Source organism: Dermochelys coriacea, chromosome 1 (genome assembly GCF_009764565.3).
Source record: "Dermochelys coriacea isolate rDerCor1 chromosome 1, rDerCor1.pri.v4, whole genome shotgun sequence".
Taxonomy (NCBI): Eukaryota; Metazoa; Chordata; order Testudines; family Dermochelyidae; genus Dermochelys; species Dermochelys coriacea.
The window spans coordinates 12,402,058-12,421,284 of NC_050068.2; the positions used below are offsets into that span (position 1 = coordinate 12,402,058).

A 19,227-nucleotide genomic window follows, 5' to 3' on the forward strand; every position below is an offset into this window, starting at 1 on the left:
TGCACACCCCTCTATCCCTGCTATTACATCCTGCCCAGAGCCCCTGAATGGGTTGTAACAGTAACCAGCAGATACAGGTGCTAAAAGGAATGAATCATGAATACTGTTGAGGGACATGCAGATAGAATACAAGCAGCCTTCTATATGTTGCTTAGCGCTTCCTCCTAGATGATCTGCTAGAGCAGAGAGCACAACAGGAAGGTTGCTAGTCACATCTGTATTTGCATAATTCCACCTACTCCAGCAACCCATGAAGGCTCACCCAATCTGAACAGCCATCAGTGCACCTGTGGAATTCCCCACCTTTCTTATTGTTCATGTTGCAAAAACAACTGATCTCAGGTTTCACTTTTCTGACCTGCATAGGTTGAGTAAATCCAGTATGATCAGGAAATCACTGGAAATAATGTGCGAGGCCACCTCATTTGGTGGTGAATGGAGAGATTTTTGACTAGGCCAGCCAATCCAAGCCTTCCCCTCCCTCCTGTCTGAAGAAGGCCTCCCAAAGTTTAGAAATGGGTCCCTAAAATTCTTACCTATCAGAACTTCCTCTCTAGTGCAGTTCAGACCACGTTTACCCTTAATCCATCCCTGACCCCCTTAGTGTAAACTTCACGTCTCTTTCTTATGGGCAGCTGCTGAGAGAAACTTCACCCTGACTGCTCATGTAGGAATGAGAGGAAACCATATCATTGCACTCTTTTCTATTGCACCATGAATGTTTGTTGATCATTATGCTCATGTTTGCGCACGCACTCATTCCTGTCACCAAGGACCTAGAGGCTTGTGTAAATTCATTAGTGTCTGACAAATTACATCAGTTGAGAATCTGCCCCTTACAGACTGAAAGCAAGCCATATGGTGATCATTCAAGAGAAGGAGACACAAGGTGGGTGAAGTAATATCTTTTATTGGTCCAGCTTTTGTTGGTGAGAGAGACAAGCTTCTTCAGGTCAGCTCTGCGTAAGCTTGAAAGCTGGTCTCTCTCACCAACAGAAGCTAGTCCAATAAATTACCTCACCCACCTCTTCTCTGTAATATCCTGGGACCCACGTGTCTACAACAACAGTGCATACAGGAGAAGGAGCGTACAGGGGTAGTGCATGAGGAGGAACTGCTCAAAGGGGTGGATTAGAAAGAGTAGGGAGGGTGCATGGAAGATGAGGACATGGGAATTATTCTAGGCCCAGGAGAATTTCTTTCCCAGGTGAGAAGTATTTTACTTAGAAATAACAAGAACAGGTTTTTTGAAGGTTTTTTTTAAAAAAAAAACAAACCCAACAATGAAAAAAACTAAGCTCTTTTCGTGGCAATGGACAATGTGTCTTGAGTTCAAACAAATCCAGATAGTTGTAGGAGTTTTGTACTGTATGTTTTGTCTAACATATGCTTTCTCTCTCAAAGACTTTTTGGTCGTTTTTTTTTTTTGCTCTGAAATTTTCCGTAAAGAATCCAGATCCAGCCAGTACATGAGATCAAGGCACAGAACAGCAGCATCCTCTAAATCTAGCCAGACGTACAGTGCAGACTGAGATACCAGATGGAAGAGAACAGTGTTCTGACGCATTTGCTACAATGTTCTTTGTGATAAAAATGATGGATAAGACAGACATGGCAGGCTAAAGCTGTAAAGCTGAAGTTCTTTCTGTGCCATCATGAGGCTATTTTAACCTTTTGCCTTCAGTGAATCCAGTGATTTTTTTTTTTTTGGTGCTGTGCATAGACTCGTTCATTCTGAATATGTCCAAGTACCTGCAAAAGATGCACTGAAATAAAGGGGGAAGCAATGCATTGGATCCTGCCTTTTGGGGGGTGTTAGAGCTTCATAAAAAATCAAATAATAACACTAGCTAAAACTTGCTAGGTTCCTCTACATAGCTCTTTCAGTGCACCTCAATGCAGATGAGCAAGGGTGTTGCCATTTCAGATGGTGAGTCTCTCACAGGGAAAGTCATGTTGAACTGTGCCCAGCTTTGAGAGGTGGCTGCTTATAGGCGTGTCCTTGTTGCGGTGTACATGTGCACCATGGTGGTGTGTCAGCATGACACAATGCCAAACCGCTGTTTTGGAATCCTTTCACTTACTGCAAGCTAAATTTGGAGAACTGCTCTAATAAAAGTGGGAAGACCCTTGAAAATGCAGTGTAGATGACACCCCTTCACCTTTTTTATAGAGCCCCTGATATCACTGATTTGGAAGCAAATGCCCTGGCTAGGGCTTTCCATACTTACTGCTGAGAATCTAGTTCCACCTACTGATGCCAGTGAAATGTTCTTGTTTCATCAAATGTGTCTCAGTTGATTCATATTTTGAAGCCTGCTCCAAGAAGGGATGAGAAAAAGGCAATGGTCAATTTCATGAAATGTTTGAGTCTGGTCATCTGTCTGAATTAATAAACTAGTGAAGGATTTAAGGCTGGGTTTAACCAGTGATCAGTGTGATTACTGCCAAGTTAATTTTTGTCCTGGGTGAAAAAAGATTGTTGACCTGTCTATAATCAGGCCTGCCTCACTACGCTGTGGGATGGGATTGGATTGTGATATGGTTATGTAGAAGAAAGTGGTGCAGTGTGTAATGCTGATTACAGAATATGGTTAGAATGTAAGTGTGAGTGAATGGGAAGATTCGAGGCCAATAATACTCTCTTTACATAAAGCTGTTTTTCTTTTTGTATATACTTCCCCTTATGGGAAGCATTCATGTTTGTCGGGATCATCCCTTCTCCTATCTTAAAACAAAAAGAAAAGGAGGACTTGTGGCACTTTAGAGACTAACAAATTTAGTCTCTAAGGTGCCTCAAGTCCTCCTTTTCTTTTTGCGGATACAGACTAACACGGCTGCTACTCTGAAACCTATCTTAAAACAGTCACACTGCAAAATGTAATGTGTTTAGGTTCAAAATTAAGCTTGTGGTTTTGAATGAAAATACTGTAGAATCTTTCCATTTCTGAAATATTTTTGTGACATCTCCATGACTAGAGGCTTACAACCCTGGTACCCATTCTCTACAGTCCTCTGCTAATCTTTGTGGATGAATAGTTCTTTTGATCCACCCAGGATACCATGTTGTCCATCCAAGATCTTTTTTCTGCCTTATATTCTTCTGCCAATAATCTTCCCTTCCAGTGCCTGAAAACATGCATTGCCCACTGAACCCCTTAAAACGGGTCTTGCAAATTGAATCTCTCTCTTCATAGGGTTTCTAACTAGAGTTTGTTGAGTTCAGATCATCTCTAGTACCAAAACATCATTTAGCAAAGATCCATTGTCTTACCGAAATATGTGATGCAGAAAACATCATTTAGTGGAAACTCATTGAAAAGCAAAAATCAGGAGTTTCAAAATGGTCTTGAGATGACTTTTTTCACAGTATTGTTCAAACTAATATTTTCTATTTCAGCACAACCTTAGTTGCTAGGTAACTTTAACTTCCCTCCCTGTTGGATTGTTACAACCCATAGCCAAGAGAGTATCACTTGTATTTCAAGTGGGCTCTGTGTCCTGCCGCTCTATTGCTAAAGAGAGGGCCGAATAGAGTTTCAAGATTTAAAAAGGAAAAGCATGCACTGGAAACACACTTGTTGAAATGTCACTTGCTCTGAATTTGCCATTGCTTGCTCTTTGGCAAGTCACTTACTCTCTTTGTGCCACTGTTTGCCCATGTGTAAAATGAGGGTAATACCAAATCCATCTCACAATGGTGTTGCCAGACTTACTTCCCCTTCGTAAAGCACTTAAAGAATCTCAGATGAAAGGTAATATGCTAAGCGGACTACACAGCAACAGTGTTCATATTAGGGATTTGACTTGTAATTACTTTCTTCTTTTGTTTCAGATTGGCTTGATGGCGACCTTGGTAGTTACTGTAGTAACCATGTCTTCTATAGCACAACTTTGGGATGATGAATGGGAGATGGTAGTTATTTCAATGCAAGTAAGTTGCTTAGTGCGTTTGACAATGTAAAACCTTGTTGCAAAGAACGGTGCTTGTTCTGTAGTTTTCAATACATAGGGTGAAATCCTTGCTCCCATCAGGTCAATGACGCAACTCCCATTGATTTCAGAAGGGTCAGGATTTTACCCATAGTCTCTATCTTTGGAGTTATTAGTTCTTAAAAATCAGGCTGAAGCAGAGCTGCGGAGCTGGATATATGAAATATTGATCTTGGGTGTCACATAAAGCCCTCTGAAGTCAATGGCCTATTGGGCTGCATTAGCAGGAGCATTGCCAGCAGATCGAGGGAAGTGATTATTCCCCTCTATTGGGCACTGGTGAGGCCACATCTGGAGTAGTGTGTCCAGTTTGCCTTCCCCACCCCCACAACTACAGAAACGACGTGAACAAACTGGAGATAGTCCGGCAGAAGGCAACGAAAATTATTAGAGGGCTGGGGCACGTGACTTATGAGAGGAGAGGCTGAGGGAACTGGGCTTATTTAGTTTGCAGAAGAGAAGACTGAGGGGGATTTGATAGCAGCCTTCAACTACCTGAAGGGGGGTTCCAAAGAGGATGGAGCTTGGCTGTTCTCGGTGGTGGCAGATGACAGAACAAGGAGCAATGGTCTTAAGTTGCACTGGGGGAGGTCTAGGTTGGATATTAGGAAAAACTATTTCACTAGGAGGATGGTGAAGCACTGGAATGGGTTACTTAGGGAGGTATCTAGGTGGAGGTAGAATCTCCATCCTTAGAGGTTTTTAAGGCCTGGATTGACAAAGCCCTGGCTGGGATGATTTAGTTGGTATTGGTCCTGCTTTGAGCAGGGGGTTGGACTAGATGATCTCCTGAGGTCTCTTCCAACCCTAATCTTCTATGAGTCTATGATTCAATGAGACTCCAGCAAGCTCAATTAAATAGTTATGTTGTTTCAGTTTGTGTAGCTATGTCCCAAATTTTGAATCCTAGGAGTACAGACCTGGAGCTTTAAAATTCCTTCTGGCCTTAAAGGGGAATTCCATTGGGTTTTGTTTTTGTTTTTTTTGGGGGGGGGGTGTAATACCGTGCTTCTGTTTAAAAATTAATTAAAAGAAGACCCTTGATTTCTTCAGAGCAAGTGGAATTTTCATGTTGTAAGGCAGGTGAATAATGGGGGGGAATTATTGCCAAATATTTTAGTGAATCCTGAATTGCTTTTTGAACCAGCCATTTTTTCACCTCTTTGTTCACTTCCCCAAAGATGTGTTTAGTGGGTTGGGGTTAACTATTCTTTGTATGAATACTCAGATGCATGCGCAAAGAAAGGGATGCATGCACGAATAAGGCTATTCCCTATTTGTGCCAGAAGTGACTTCCCCTGGTTTCTGAAGATTTAGTCATGCAGTAAGGGAGTGGAAGCAGTACCATGTGACTAAGGTAACCAGTCACACACAATGAAGAGTGAAGTGTCAAAGCATATACTAGATAGTACTTAGTCCTGCCATGAGTCCAGAGGACAGGACTAGATGACCTCTCGAGGTCCCTTCCAGTCCTATGATTCTATGATTCGACAGGTGATGAACAGCCATCAGGCTATGCTGTTTGTAAAGTTGATTGCTGGACAATCTAAATAGCCAGAGTTTTGTATTTATAATTAGTATTAATATTAGATAGCAGCAGCCGTGGTAAGGCAGGGGGGGAAAGGTGATGGGAGTATAAAGACTAGGCTGCAAAATGTGTATTTCCTCCTGCACTCTTGTGTGTTTAATCTGTTGTTTTAAGTAGGGCTCTGTTTCCAATAGATAGCGGCAGCAGGGGAACCTCACATTGGCTTTCCACTTGTGTTCAGAGTGCCAGAACTGCACAGCTTTTTTTGATGTCCAGGCCACACTGGCAGTTGAAGGGTGGTGATGTCTGAAACTGGGTGCAGTCAAAAGCTGATGGAGATGTAGGGACACCTGGAGCATGGGGTTGCATGCCTGACCATCTTGGCTAATAGTGATCATTGTATCTATCCTCCGTGAACTTAGAACCACTTTGTTGCAGCAGCTAAAGAACACATGGGATCTGTCTCAGAATGGGGTAGGCAGATTTCCTCTGGAGAATTCACTGTTCAGCCAAGAGCGCTTGTCTTGAGACTCTAATGTGTGTGTGTAGTAACTGTTTGAAAAGTTAAGTGACGCTGCCTATAAAATACCTTTCATTCAGTCCTTTTTGTTTGTGTTCCCCTAGGCCACAGCTCCCTTTCTGCACATAGGAGCCCTGGCTGCAGTCACGGCCCTGTCTTGGTTGATAGCTGGGCAGTTTGCAAGAACGGAAAAAGCCAGTGAGTACCAACCAGACTTCACCTTGTTTGCCCACGTACTGCTGTCTACGTGTGTGCTGAGATATGTTTGGAGTGATGTGTTTTTAAAGAACAAGATTGGCTGTCAGCTGACAAAATCCTATTGTCAAGAACAGCTGATTGATCTAGGATTTGTGCCCTTGAAGCTACATTGTCAGATCTACAGACCCTCTACCATTCAGAAGAACTGGGGGAGGTTATGGTTACTATCCTAGATAACTGGACAAACTTAGATGGAAGCAGGAGTGGGCTGGCCCAGTCAGGCAGTAGTAAGTCACTTACTGTTTTTCTGCCAGTAGACGCACACTATAACTGAAAGATGTGAAAAAGCATTTTCTAAAGCCTTTTTTGTTTTAAGTCTTCCCCAGCAGCAAGAAAGAAGTTAATTACACCACACTCCAGCAGAGTGATGTGTTCTTACATATACAGTTTAACCACAAAACCCTCAAACCAAGACAGCTCACTGGCTCCCCATTCATTTCAGTTCATAAATACCATCCTTGTTTTTAAAAGCCTTCATGTGCTTATTGCTTGTATTACAGTAGTGCCTACAGGCCCCATTTGAGATCTGGCCCCATTACTCTATCAGTGGTTCTCAACCCATGGGCCACTTGTGGCCCAATCAGCACGTGGCTACGGCCTATGTGACATTCTCAGGGCCGTACTGGTAGTATATATATTTTGTGGATAAGGCCCATGTAACACACAGAGAGCTGCATATGCGACCCACAGTGGTTAAAAGGTTGAGAACCACTGCTCTATATACTTCACAAATGCATAGTGAGACACTGTCAAGGCTTCAAAGAACATAATCTAAGGAGACAAAAGGTAGAAAGAGCAGAAAGGTGTGTGGTAGAGATGGGAATCGAACCTGTAACTGGTTAAGGGATAGCAAACAAAGGATAGGAATAAATGATCCATTTTCACAATGGAAAGCAGGGTCCCCCAAGGATCTGTACTTGGACCAGTGCTGTTCAACATATTCATAAATGATCTGAAAAAAGGGGTGAACGGTGAGCTGGCAAAGTTTACAAATGATACAAAATTACTCAAGATAGTTAAGTCCAAAGCTGACTGCCAAGAGCTACAAAGGCATCTCACTAAACTGGGTGACTGGGCAAGAAAATGGCAGATGATATTCAGTGTTGATGAGTACAAAGTAATGCATATTCGAAAAATAATCCCAACTATGCATATAAATGATGGGGTCTAAATTAGCAGTTGCAACTCAAGAAAGAGATCTAGAAGTCATAGTGGAGAGTTCTCTGAAAACATCCACTCAATGCGCAGCGGCCGTCAAAAAAAGCGAACAGAATGTTAGGAACCATTAGAAAAGGGATATAATAAAACAGGAAATATTACAATGTGACTCTATTAATCCATGGTGTGCCAACACCTGGAATACTGTGTGCAGTTTTAGTCACCTGCATCTCAAAAAAGATGTATTAGAATTGGAAACGGTGCAGAGAATGGCAACGAAAATGATTAGGGGCAGCTTCTGTATGAGAAAAGATGAAAAGATTAGGACTGTTCATCTTAGACGACTAAGGGGGGGATATGATGGAGGTCTATAAAATCATGACTGATGTGGAGAAAGTGAATAAGGAAGTGTTATCCCTTCACATAACACGAGAACTAAGGGTTGCCTGATGAAATTAATAGGCAGCAGGTTTAAAACAAACAAAAGGAAGTACTTCTTCACACAATACCAAATGAACGTGTGGAACTCATTGCCAGAGGATGTTGTGAAGGCCAAAAGTATAAGCGAGTTCAGAAAAGAATTAGATCAGTTCATGAAGGATAGGTCCATCAGTGGCTGTTAGCCAAGATGGTTAGGGCCACAACCCCATACTCCAGGTGTCCCTAAACCTCCAGCTGCCAGAAGCTGGGACTGGATGATGGGATTGATCACTTGATAATTGCTGTTTTGTTCATTCCTTCTGAAGCATCTGGCACTGGCCACTCTCTGAGACAGGCTACTGAGTTAGATGGACCATTGATCTGACTCAGTATGGCTGTTCCTATGTTCTTAATCCAGTTCTCCTGACTCCTAGTCCAGTGCCCTGTCCGCTAGACTAAACTGCCTCGCCTCTAATCTAGCTTCATGTGTAATCTATCCAATCTTGTGGGCCTTGGACCTTTCTACTGCCTTTACCATTCCTTCAGTTCGCCTGGCACTAGCCACCTCGCTTTGCCTTCAGCAAATATCAAATATATTTTCTGAAGGATTCAACTGTAGAACCTATAAAATTACTATGTTAATGCTAGGTTTCAGAGTAGCAGCCGTGTTAGCATCCGATGAAGTGAGCTGTAGCTCACGAAAGCTTATGCTCTAATAAATTTGGTAGTCTCTAAGGTGCCACAAGTACTCCTTTTCTTTTTATGTTAATGCTGTAACAATTCTTTTAATTAGTAATTGAAGGGTAGTGTGAAATGCAAGTCTTGGGAGGGTTTGGCAGTACTTCCAAAAAATTGCCAAGAAGTAGGTGTTGAGTATGTGGAAGCAGCGGCTGAGTGAGAGGAAGAATATTAAACATGTAAAGAATTTATATTGAGAGACTTCTCCAAAGGAAAATTTGCTGTAGTTTAATTTACAAATGGAAAAGCTGTACCTGTTCAACAAAGAAAAGAAAAGAAATAATATAAAATAAAATAAAATACAGTGCATAATTATTTTGCCAGTCAAGATGGGAGGAACTGTCTACAAGAGTAGATAGTACATGTTCCTTGAAGTTCTCTTCTCTGTATTGTGCTCTTAGCTAACCCAGGAAAAATTGCCACTTATTAGCTCTGCTATTTCCTCTTATTAAAACTTTACAACAGCAGAAGGCACCGTTCACAGAGTAACTTCCCCTCTTACACCATAGCATCACAAAATGCCTTGTATATTCAGGGATCATTTTACCCATCACTGAAATGCAGCCACCTCAGGGGTACAACACAGCAGCTGTTCAGTGTTACAAACCTGCATCACGCTGCAGTATAAGACAGGAAGCAAAGAACACTTCATTAATGGAAACTGCTAGGTGAAAGTAAGGAATGTGAACACAAATTCACAGCACAAGGAGAAAGTTGCATCTGTCTTGCCCACCTGACCATAGTCATTTTGTAGATGTACTGGCTGTTGCCCACTGTCATTGGCACAGGAGTCTACAGTTCCTGTCCCTTTTCAGGCATCAGACTCTTTAGCTGTTCTTTTTCCCAAATCCAGAAAAAACAGCTCAAAATAAATTCTCTTTATAGCTCTTGTTGTTTATAAGTTCCTTCCTCTCTCAGAACTCACCCAGAAGGCTTCCAAGGCCAAACACAAAACATGGGATTAAAAGAAGCAATAAAAGCAATGAGGAGACTGGAGGAGCTCTGCCAATGAACTTGTTCAGGAAACCAGATAAAATGAGGTGGGGAGGATGGGACTCCTCACCAAGGCAGAAAAGAAAGGAGAGGAGAAATGTACTCCGAGAAACAGCGTTGTCTGTGTCTGCCTTCAGAGTATCAAATGTCTGTTGGTGATTACAGAAGAGAACAAACCCCTTCACTTTCCCCCAAGGTCTTCATTGCACAAGCAGATAAATACTCTACAGAGCTGAGAAACTGCAGTTAGATTTTTCTAGCCGTCTTGGTTTGATCATAAAATGTGAATCTTTATTTTTCAAGTCAAGGCAACTTACTGCTGGTGAAAAGGGCTGGAGGCTATTGGGCTCCAGTCATCTCCAGAACAGGAACACTACAGATGAGATGCCTGATGCACTCTCTCTGTTCTTATACAGCATCCTTCTCTGTAGTATCTCGGGGCCTCTTATACACTCAAGAATTCATCATCCTGAAGCCCCTGTGAGCTAGGGAAGTGCAATCCCCAATTTGTCAGAGATTGTGGCTTGCCCAAGATCATGTAGGAAGCTGGCTGTGATTTCCAATAAGGAGCTAGTTGTTGGTGAATGTTGTGGTGTGGGAATAGAACCCTAAACCTCGTGAATCCCAGTCCGGTGAGTCATCCACAAGGCCACCCTCCAGTAGGACATAATGCTGAGCTGAAGGAACTGCCTTTGGGAGGCAAGATGCTAGTTCAGATGCCATGTACATTCAGTCTGTGGCCTTTGCTGAGATGATTCGCAAAGGAGCTAGCTGTGGCGATTTTGCAGTGTGGAGCACAGACACCAGTCTCTGCACATGGAGGATCCCCCTCCATGCACAGTTCTGCCCGTTTTGACACACAAGTTTGGCTTCTGCCTGCAATGGACTGTCCTACCCCACCCTCCCTTTCCCATTGCTCAGCCCCGTGAAGAGCCCCTGTGGCATCAAGGATCTACACGTGAGCAGGATGTGACAGGCTGGGGGCTATCCCCTACCAGCCCCATGTGGGGATCTACTTAAAACTGGTGCTGTCCTAACTTTCAAGTGGACTCTTTCTGTGATGTGAAGACACCCTTTAGGGTAGGTTGCCAGGAACAGCGATCAGCAGGGGTACTCCTGACAGGGAGGTTGGGGGTGAGGGCACACTGACCTGGAACCACTGTGGAGGCACAGGGCCTCCATGCTAATCACTCTGGCAAGTCCTCCAGGATATGAGCACCTGGCTGGCAACCCCTAGCTTTGTCCACGGAGTGGATGGGGGCAACTTTAGGTGGAAAAACTCCTAGGAAACTCCACCAGGGGAATCGCACAGGTGACTTTCCACACAGTGGGATGGTCACTAGAAATGGGACTGAGATTGGAACACCGTTTGTCACACCGTGTCTTTTAACAGCCACAGTGACTTTGCTCATGACTCACCTGGACGCTATAGGTGAAAGGCTCGCTGCTGTTCCATCACGTACGCTCTGATTCATCCGATTCCACCCATAAACAGGGTTTGCTGGGACTCCCATTCCCCATGGCGTATGTATAGGCCAGTAGTGTGTCTGGTTTTCTGTAACCATAAACATTTCCCTAGTGTTTAGTCTAACTCAGAAATAGTTTTGATCCTTTATCAAACTCTGCCAGGTTACTTTGGAGCAGTACCCGCCATCCCTCGACATGCCAGGCACATCTTGTTATAAAAACAGATTTCTCCCTTTGTCTCCTAAATAATGTACCTAAGTTCACGGGACTCTGCACCACAGTTAAAATGCTGTGTCCAGGAGGAATGTGGTCCCAAGATTCACAGTATTAAAAGGAAAGTGATGCCTTCAGCTGCCTCCCATATTGCTCTGTGAGGGTAACGAGTGTGGTTTTCTAAAGAGATTAATGGGCTTCCTGGAAATGAATTTTAAATTACCGAGCATTTGTGGATAATGGTGGGATTTGGCTTCAATTCAATTTCACAATGGTGCACATCCTGGGATCTATGCTGAGTGACATTGACCTTTCTCATGCAGGTCAGTGATCAAAATCTGTCCTAGCACATGTATTTCATTTGGTATTTGCCTAGGATTTGGATCACTGAGCTGCATCGGCTCAATCAGCAGAGGTGGATAGGAAAGGAAAGGGTCTTTCGTACTGACAAAATGGGCTATTTGAGGCTTGGTGGAATCATAGTGTGTACTTCTGGGGCGGAGAAATCCAAGTGGAAAGAGCCATTATAGAGTAATCCAGAGCAAATTGGAATTACCTGGAAGTTTCCAGTGATGTAATTTAGCTCCAGAGCACCACAACTATGTGATGCTGTACACCATGATGACACCTAGTTTACTTATCTCCTGAGCGCTCAGGAAGGACTGGAGCCCAAGTATGGGCTTCTCATTGTCACTAATTTCTCTCCCACACTTACATTCTCGTCTAATTGATTGGCAAGTAGGTGCATGCTTGAACAAGGATATTAGATGGCAAAAGCAAAGGGCAGCTTATAACTTAGAGTCAGCAACTGAACATCTGTGTTCAAACCATTAACCAGACTTCCTGTGGCTGTTGCTTCTCCCAAGAAACAACCCCGGTATCATTGGTTTCAAGTGACTATTAATAGCCCATCAAGTTCAAAGCACCTGTCATCCTAACTAATGCAGCTCAGTAGGGAGCTAAGAGAACCTCTGCAGTGGCTGTCAGCACCATCGTCTAAAGATTCCCATCTCATTTGAGAGAAGTCCTTGGAAGGCAAAGGAATGCTGCCCTTTGCAAAACGCAGGACTGAGAGTCAGGAGGTCTGGGTTTTGTTCCTGAATCAGCCATAGACTTCTGGTGTTGCCAACTCTAATGAGACTTGCAATATTTGTTGTTTCTCTTAATGCCCGGCTCCTGGAGTCAAGTAATTATGTGAATCTTATATTTTAATTGAAAGCTACATTTCTAGCTCTCATGATTGTAGAGAAAATCCTGAAAATGGGATCCAAATGTACTCCTGAGCCAAATGTCCTCGCCTTTTGAGCTTTGACTGGTGATTTTTTGGAATGCTTGGGGTAGGCAATGCTGATCTTGGGCAAGTCATTCAATCTCAGTTTTCTCCATGTGTGATACTTGCCTACCTGCCAGGAGAACTGTCACAATTTAATCCATTGGTTGAGACGTCTGAGATCCCGAGGTAGGAAGCCCTGTAGAAGGACAACATATTTTTATTTATATTTACCACTTTTGCTACAATACTTAAACGGTGTGGGTGTGTGTACTGCTTTTTCTCCACTGCTGTTGTAGCCATTGAGCTCACCTGCAATGAAAGCCAATCCCAAGGCCAGTTGGAGCCATTAGAGGGCAGCAGACATGGACTCTGACCCATTAGAAGCATTAGTCACTGCAAGCTGCATCTTTATCCAAGATATAGCGCTCCTGAGAGCAGCAGTGGGGGCTGTAGGACTGACACACTTGACCTGGTCCCCGGGCTGGTCGCTGGACTCCCTGATGTCACTATAAAAGTCTGGAGGGGTTACGCTTCCCAAGAGATATAATGGAATACAAAGAACTGTGCTGTATGCTAAAATATTCATAGTGCGGTGTAACATTTAGAAGTGGATATTAAAACTTAACAAAGAGGGAGGTCTATAGTTTAATAAAACCCATAGTGGGTCTGTTCAATGTGTGGTGGCAGTCAAAAAAGAAAAGAGAATGTTAGGAACCATTAGGAAGGGAATAGATAATAAGACAGAAAATATCATAATGCCACTATATAAATCCCTGGTACGCCCACGCCATGAATACTGTGTGCGGTTCCGGGCACTCCATCTCAAAAAAGTTACATTAGAATTGGAAAAAGGACAGAGAAGGGCAACAAAAAATTATTAGGAGTATGCAATAGCTTCTGTATAAAAGATTAAAAAGCCTGGAACTGCTCAGCTTTGAAAAGAGACGAGGGGATATGATAGAGGTCTATAAAATCATGAATGGCATAAAAAAAAACAGGATAAGGAAGTGTTGTTTATCCCTTCTCATAATCCATGAACCAAGGTCACCTGATGAAATTAATAGTCAGCAGATTTAATACAAACTAAAGGAAGTACTTTTTGCCCCAGTCCAGTCAATCTGAGGAACTCGTTGCCAGAGGATGCCGTGAACGCCAAAAGTATAACTAGGTTAAAAAATTACTTAGATTAGTTTATGGCAGGGGTCTGCAACCTTCGGCACACGGCCCATCAGGAACGGCGAATCATGGTGAACCGGCGAACCACAGCCACTGGAAGCTGCAGGGGGCCATGTCTGCGGACAGTCAACATAAACAAAATGTCTCATGGCCTGCCAGTGGATTACCCTGATGGGCCGCGTGCCGAAGGTTGCCGACCCCTGATTTATGGAGCATAGGTCCATCTATGGCTATTAGCCAAGATGGTCAGGGATCCAACCCCATGCTCTGGGTGTCCCTAAGGTTCTGACTGCCAGAAGCTCGGAGTGGATCACTTGATAATTGCCCTCCTCTGTTCATTCCCTTTCAAGCATCGGCATTGGCCACTGTCGGAAGACAGGATACTGGGCTAGATCAGCCATTGGTCTGACCCAGGATGGCTGTTCTGCTGCTCTTAGGGGGCACTGTCTGACTCAAGGAATCTACTGACTGCAAAACAATACAAATGTCCCCATCACTGTCCCCACCAAACACTACACCCTATGGTTCTTTGCAACCTCAGTGCATCCCAGAGTATCTTCCCCCTTTTTTTAATCCCACCAGAAGTCCCTCTGTTGTGCCCACCTTTCTTATAGAGTTGATTACTTACAACCCCTCGAGTCTGACATTATGTCCCTTCAATCATCCAAAAGAATTTCTAAGGCCTGGTCTCCATTTAAAAAAAATTTGCATCAGTTTAAATTGATTTCAAACTGGTGGAAATCCTTAATGTAAATGCAGCTAAACCAGTTTAACTCTTGCTTGATGTTAGTTTGGTTTGCATGTAAATTAACAAATTATGCTAATGCTATTTAAATGTGCCTACATTATTATGGGTGTGCACCAGTTTAATTAGACTGATTTAAAACTAAAGTTAATCTGGTGCAGGCTTGGAAGTGATGCAGTCATAGAATCATAGAAGATTAAGGTTGGAAGAGACCTCAGGATGACATCTAGTCCAACCCCCTGCTCAAAGCAGGACCAACCCCAATTAAATCATCCCAGCCAGAGCTTTGCCAGTCCATCCATCTCTACACCTCCAAGACAAAAGACTGGGAATCAGGATTGCTGGATTGTATTTCTGGCTCTCGCTGACCTTCAGCAAGTCACTTAGGGCTGGTCGTCTCTACGAAGTTAGGTTGGTTTAACTACATTGCTCAGGGTGTGAAAAATTTCACTCCTTGTGTGATGTAGTTCCAGCTATCTAAGCCCCAGTGTAGACACAACTCAGTACCTGAAAGAATTCTTCCATTGATCTAGCTACTGCCTTTTAGGGATGTGGACTGCCTACAGTGCTGGGAGAACCCCTCCTGTTGGCATAGGTAATGTGTACACTGAAGTGCTGCAGCAGCGCCACTGTAGCGTTTCAAGTGCAAACAAACCCTCAGAGAGGTGGATTGACTACAGGCACGGAAGCACCCCTTCTGTTATAGTAAACGTCTATATTACAACACTACAGCGGCGCTGCAGCTGTGCTGCTGAAGGTTTTATAGTGTAGACATATCCTAAACCTCTTTGTGTGTTTGGTTTCCCTATCTGTAAAATGGGGAAAGCACTCTGAGACACTGGAATGGGATGCATCACTGGCCAAATACAAAGAATTGCTATTCTTTGTAGCCGGAGGGAATTGCTATGGTTTGTCCATTGCGTTTGGGGAAGTAGTACAATGTCTTTCGTTTGTTTGTTTTTCTGGAGCGATTTGTTCTGAACCAGCATTTTCACTGGCTGCATTTGTGTTCAGCTTCACAGATGTTGATATTCACTGCATACTTTGCCATCGTAGTTGCACTTTACCTCGTTCCCCTCACTGTCTCTTCCCCTTGTATAATGGAGAAGAAGGACCTGGGACCAAAACCTGCCATCATTGGCCATCGTGGTGCACCAATGGTAAGTAGCTTCACATTTTAATCAATTTGTCTGTGCTGGGTTTGGCTGCCCTGGAGACTAAAGTCTGCTGTCCGTAGGACATGTGCAGCATGATTTGGTGTGTGATCTTGGGCATGTCATTTAACCTCACTCTACCTTGGCTTACTCATCGACCTACCTTCTTCACAGGGGGTTGGGAAGCTTGGTAAATTGCTAAGTGCTTAGCGATCCTCTTATGAAGGGCACTATTTTGCTATGGAAAGGCACTTGCCCTGAAATTTCCAAAATCCTCCTGATTTTAGTGGCTCACTGTTGCTCCCCACGAAGCCTGCTAAAGAGAGTTTGAAAGGCTCTGAAGTTATGTTGGGGGCCTCCAAAACTTTTCTGTAACCCACGTTAACCTAGCTAGTGTGTGTCTTTGACCTTATGTGTGGCTGGATCATATAAGAAATATGTTCTGGCCTGTGACTTAATAGACTTGGTCTTTCAACTCACTGGTTCTCAACCAGGGGTACACGTACCCCTGGGGGAATGCAGAGCTCTTCCAGGAGGTATACCAACTCATCTAGATATTTGCCTAGTTTTACAACAAGCTATGTAAAAAGCACCAGTGAAGTCAGTACAAACTAAAATTTCATACAGATAATGACTTGTTTATATTGCTCTATATAATATACACTGAAATGTAAGTACAATATTTATATTCCAGTTGATTTATTTTATAATTATATGGTAAAAATGAGAAAGTCAGGAATTGTATTTTTATGTCTGATTTTGTAAGCAAGTAGCTTTTAAGTGAGGTGAAATTTGGGGGTAGGTAAGACAAATCAGACTCCTGAAAGGGGGTAGTCTGGGAAAGGTTGAGACACACTGTAATTAGCTCAAGCAATAGAAATGCATGCTTTTAGATCAAGGTCCTAGATTTCGTTCGTTGTTAGGTCTTAGGCAGGGGTATTTAAAAATGCAGCACAAGAAAATATCTTTGGCAGGTGATGTTTTGAGACGCAATGCTTACACATGCCATGCAATGCAAGAATACAACATTGTGGTGTTGTACATAAAAATTTAAAAATGGCAATCCTAAAAAACTGCTTTGTGGTTGGTTGGTTGATTATTTCCCAGCGGATCAATACCAGTATACATTTCTTTTGTGGCTAACCAAACACCACTGGCTCTCTGCACCTCCGGGCCATGGTTGGTGCATTTATAAATATGTAGGTAGAGCAAGCCAGTTTTTGGAGATAATCCTGTTTCTTCTGATGCTTGCTTATTCTGTGCCTCTGCTGATGGGCATCTTGAAAAATCTGAGATGGATCCAGGTAGAGCTTTTGCCAGCAGGCCAGTAGGTAGGGCTTTTTTTTTTTCTTTTGAGGTAGGGCTTTTGCCAGCAGGTCAGTCTGTTGTGTTTAATTCTTGGGACACTGCAGCCATTAACAGATTAGCTGCAATGGCAGTTGGCCATCTGAGGATATTGGCATGCCATATCTTCTTTCTTGGAGTCTGTTCCATATGACTGCTTCACGGGTACAGCAGAGCACTTTATGACTGGCTTTCTCCTTGCTTCTTGATAGTTCTCCCTGTGTGACCATTAATTTTGGTAGGAGGGGGAGGAGGAAACAGGCTGCAGTTTAATCATTAGCACGAAAACATTTTATCATTGTGCAGCTTCCATAAAAGCAACTCGTTCTTAGGGGCATCCCGATACAATTTGTCTATAAGGCTCAGGCCCACTGAATCCCTCTTGTGATTCCGTCATCTACATCGGTGACTCCCAAGCTTGATTGGATCACATACCACCTCTTAAAAGTTCTTATGAAGGTAATGGCTGGAATGTCAAGCTCATGCACCACCAGTGGTGCACGTACTACGGTTTGGGAACCCCTGAGCTATGTTCATTACATGTTTGCTGTACAAAACGCAGAACCTTCCTGTCATTTAAAGGGCAGATATTACATTTGCCTCTTTAATGGCTTTTTTAATAATGACTTGTGTTCAAATTTTCTGAAGACATAAATCCAGGGAAGATAGAAATCAACTTTATACTTCAACCTGAAATTCTAGCTGAAGCTCAACCAAGCTTGGAGGGGGATTGTTTTTGAGGAGTGATTTGGGGGTGGAATAAAGTTCCATTAGTGGGAGAGTAAACTTTTTTCTCTCTGTCTACGTTTTATATGGCTGTGGCTGAGCCCGGAAGTATCAAAATAGCTCTATGATATTCTGGTCTCTGATTATTTCCTGCCTAGCAGGAAGTCATGGAAATTTATCTGGAGACTCTTTTGCTATTAAATTTCCTGAGTTGGAGATTTGGATAAATTTCCATACGCTTATCTGACCAACCTCAAACCATATGAGGCTTCATGCTTCACATTATTTCGTTGCACTTCTGTGGAATAATGGTATTTTTGTATTGCGTAATAAAAAGGCTGCTGCTAAAGACCAGCTTTTCTCCTTCCCGTCACCATAAACTAGTAAATAAAGCCAATCACTATACAGTATCTGTTGTATAGGTAGGTGGTTTATTTTAATGCTTCACAGAAGACAAGATTAGAAGCAAAAGTGTAACTTCTCTGAGCTGTGAAATCAGTCGGATAAGAAACTGGCAGCTACATTAAAAAGAAAAATGAGAATGAGAGAGAAGTGGCTAAAATATTTTGTACTGTCCCCCTCTTCCTAGAAATATCCTGAGTGTCACCTTGAGTCTTATTGTATATTTCAGGGGTCCCTTCTAAGCTCTCCTTGTTTGGATTATTCTCTCTTAAATGCTGATGCCGCACCAGATTCACTTGTCATACCAAGTGTATTTACTTTGAGACCTAATTATTTTAAAGCTTTGCCAAAAGGAATTCCACGAATAGTATCTAATTTTCACAAAAATACTTGCCATGCTTTGTCACTGAGCTAACTATATGGAGAAAATCTTATTGTGTTTGCAACAGGGGAACTATAGAATAAATTACCCTGCTTAAAGGTCTAAAGGAACTGTGCTGCAGAATACCGGCAACAGTTCTCCTTTAAATAGTGCAGAGATCGAGGTCTCCAAAGCTTGGGAGCTGGCACCTGGGGCAATAGTAGATCTGACAGATAAGATCTGATAATACTTCAGTGATTATATAGCCGTGTTAATCCTTATCACATTTGCCCCTTTCTGGAGATTTCTGGGTTGTGCTGAGAGAGTCAAGATTTAATGAGGACTTGTGGCACCTTAGAGACTAACAAATTTATTTGAGCATAAGCTTTCATGAGCTACAGCTCACTTCATCGGATGCATTCAGTGGAAAATACAGTAGGGAGATTTATGTACACAGAGAACATGAAACAATGGGTGTTACCATACACACTGTAAGGAGAATGCATCCAATGAAGTGAGCTGTAGCTCACGAAAGCTTATGCTCAAGTAAATTTGTTAGTCTCTAAGGTGCCACAAGTCCTCCTTTTCTTTTTGCGGATACAGACTAACACGGCTGCTAATCTGAAAGATGTCAAGATTTAATGGAGCACTATAGTTAGTTTCTGTACTAGCCCGATGAGACTGCACCTAGAATATTGTGTTAACATCTGGACACATTTTACCTTAAAGATTTAGTTAAATGTAATGGATTTCAGCAG

At 42.8% G+C, this 19,227-nt stretch overlaps 1 protein-coding gene across 5 annotated transcripts in view; it reads left to right on the plus strand.

The window, feature by feature from the left end:
• Positions 1–19,227, plus strand: part of GDPD5 (glycerophosphodiester phosphodiesterase domain containing 5) — a 340,687-nt gene that overhangs the window by 266,072 nt on the left and 55,388 nt on the right. For all 5 annotated transcript variants that reach the window (XM_038387649.2, XM_038387648.2, XM_043504050.1 and 2 more), the window contains 3 exons: positions 3,836–3,934; positions 6,146–6,239; positions 15,497–15,642. In XM_038387649.2, coding sequence (XP_038243577.1) covers positions 3,836–3,934; positions 6,146–6,239; positions 15,497–15,642 — 339 coding nt within the window. The remainder of the gene's footprint in view (positions 1–3,835; positions 3,935–6,145; positions 6,240–15,496; positions 15,643–19,227) is intronic.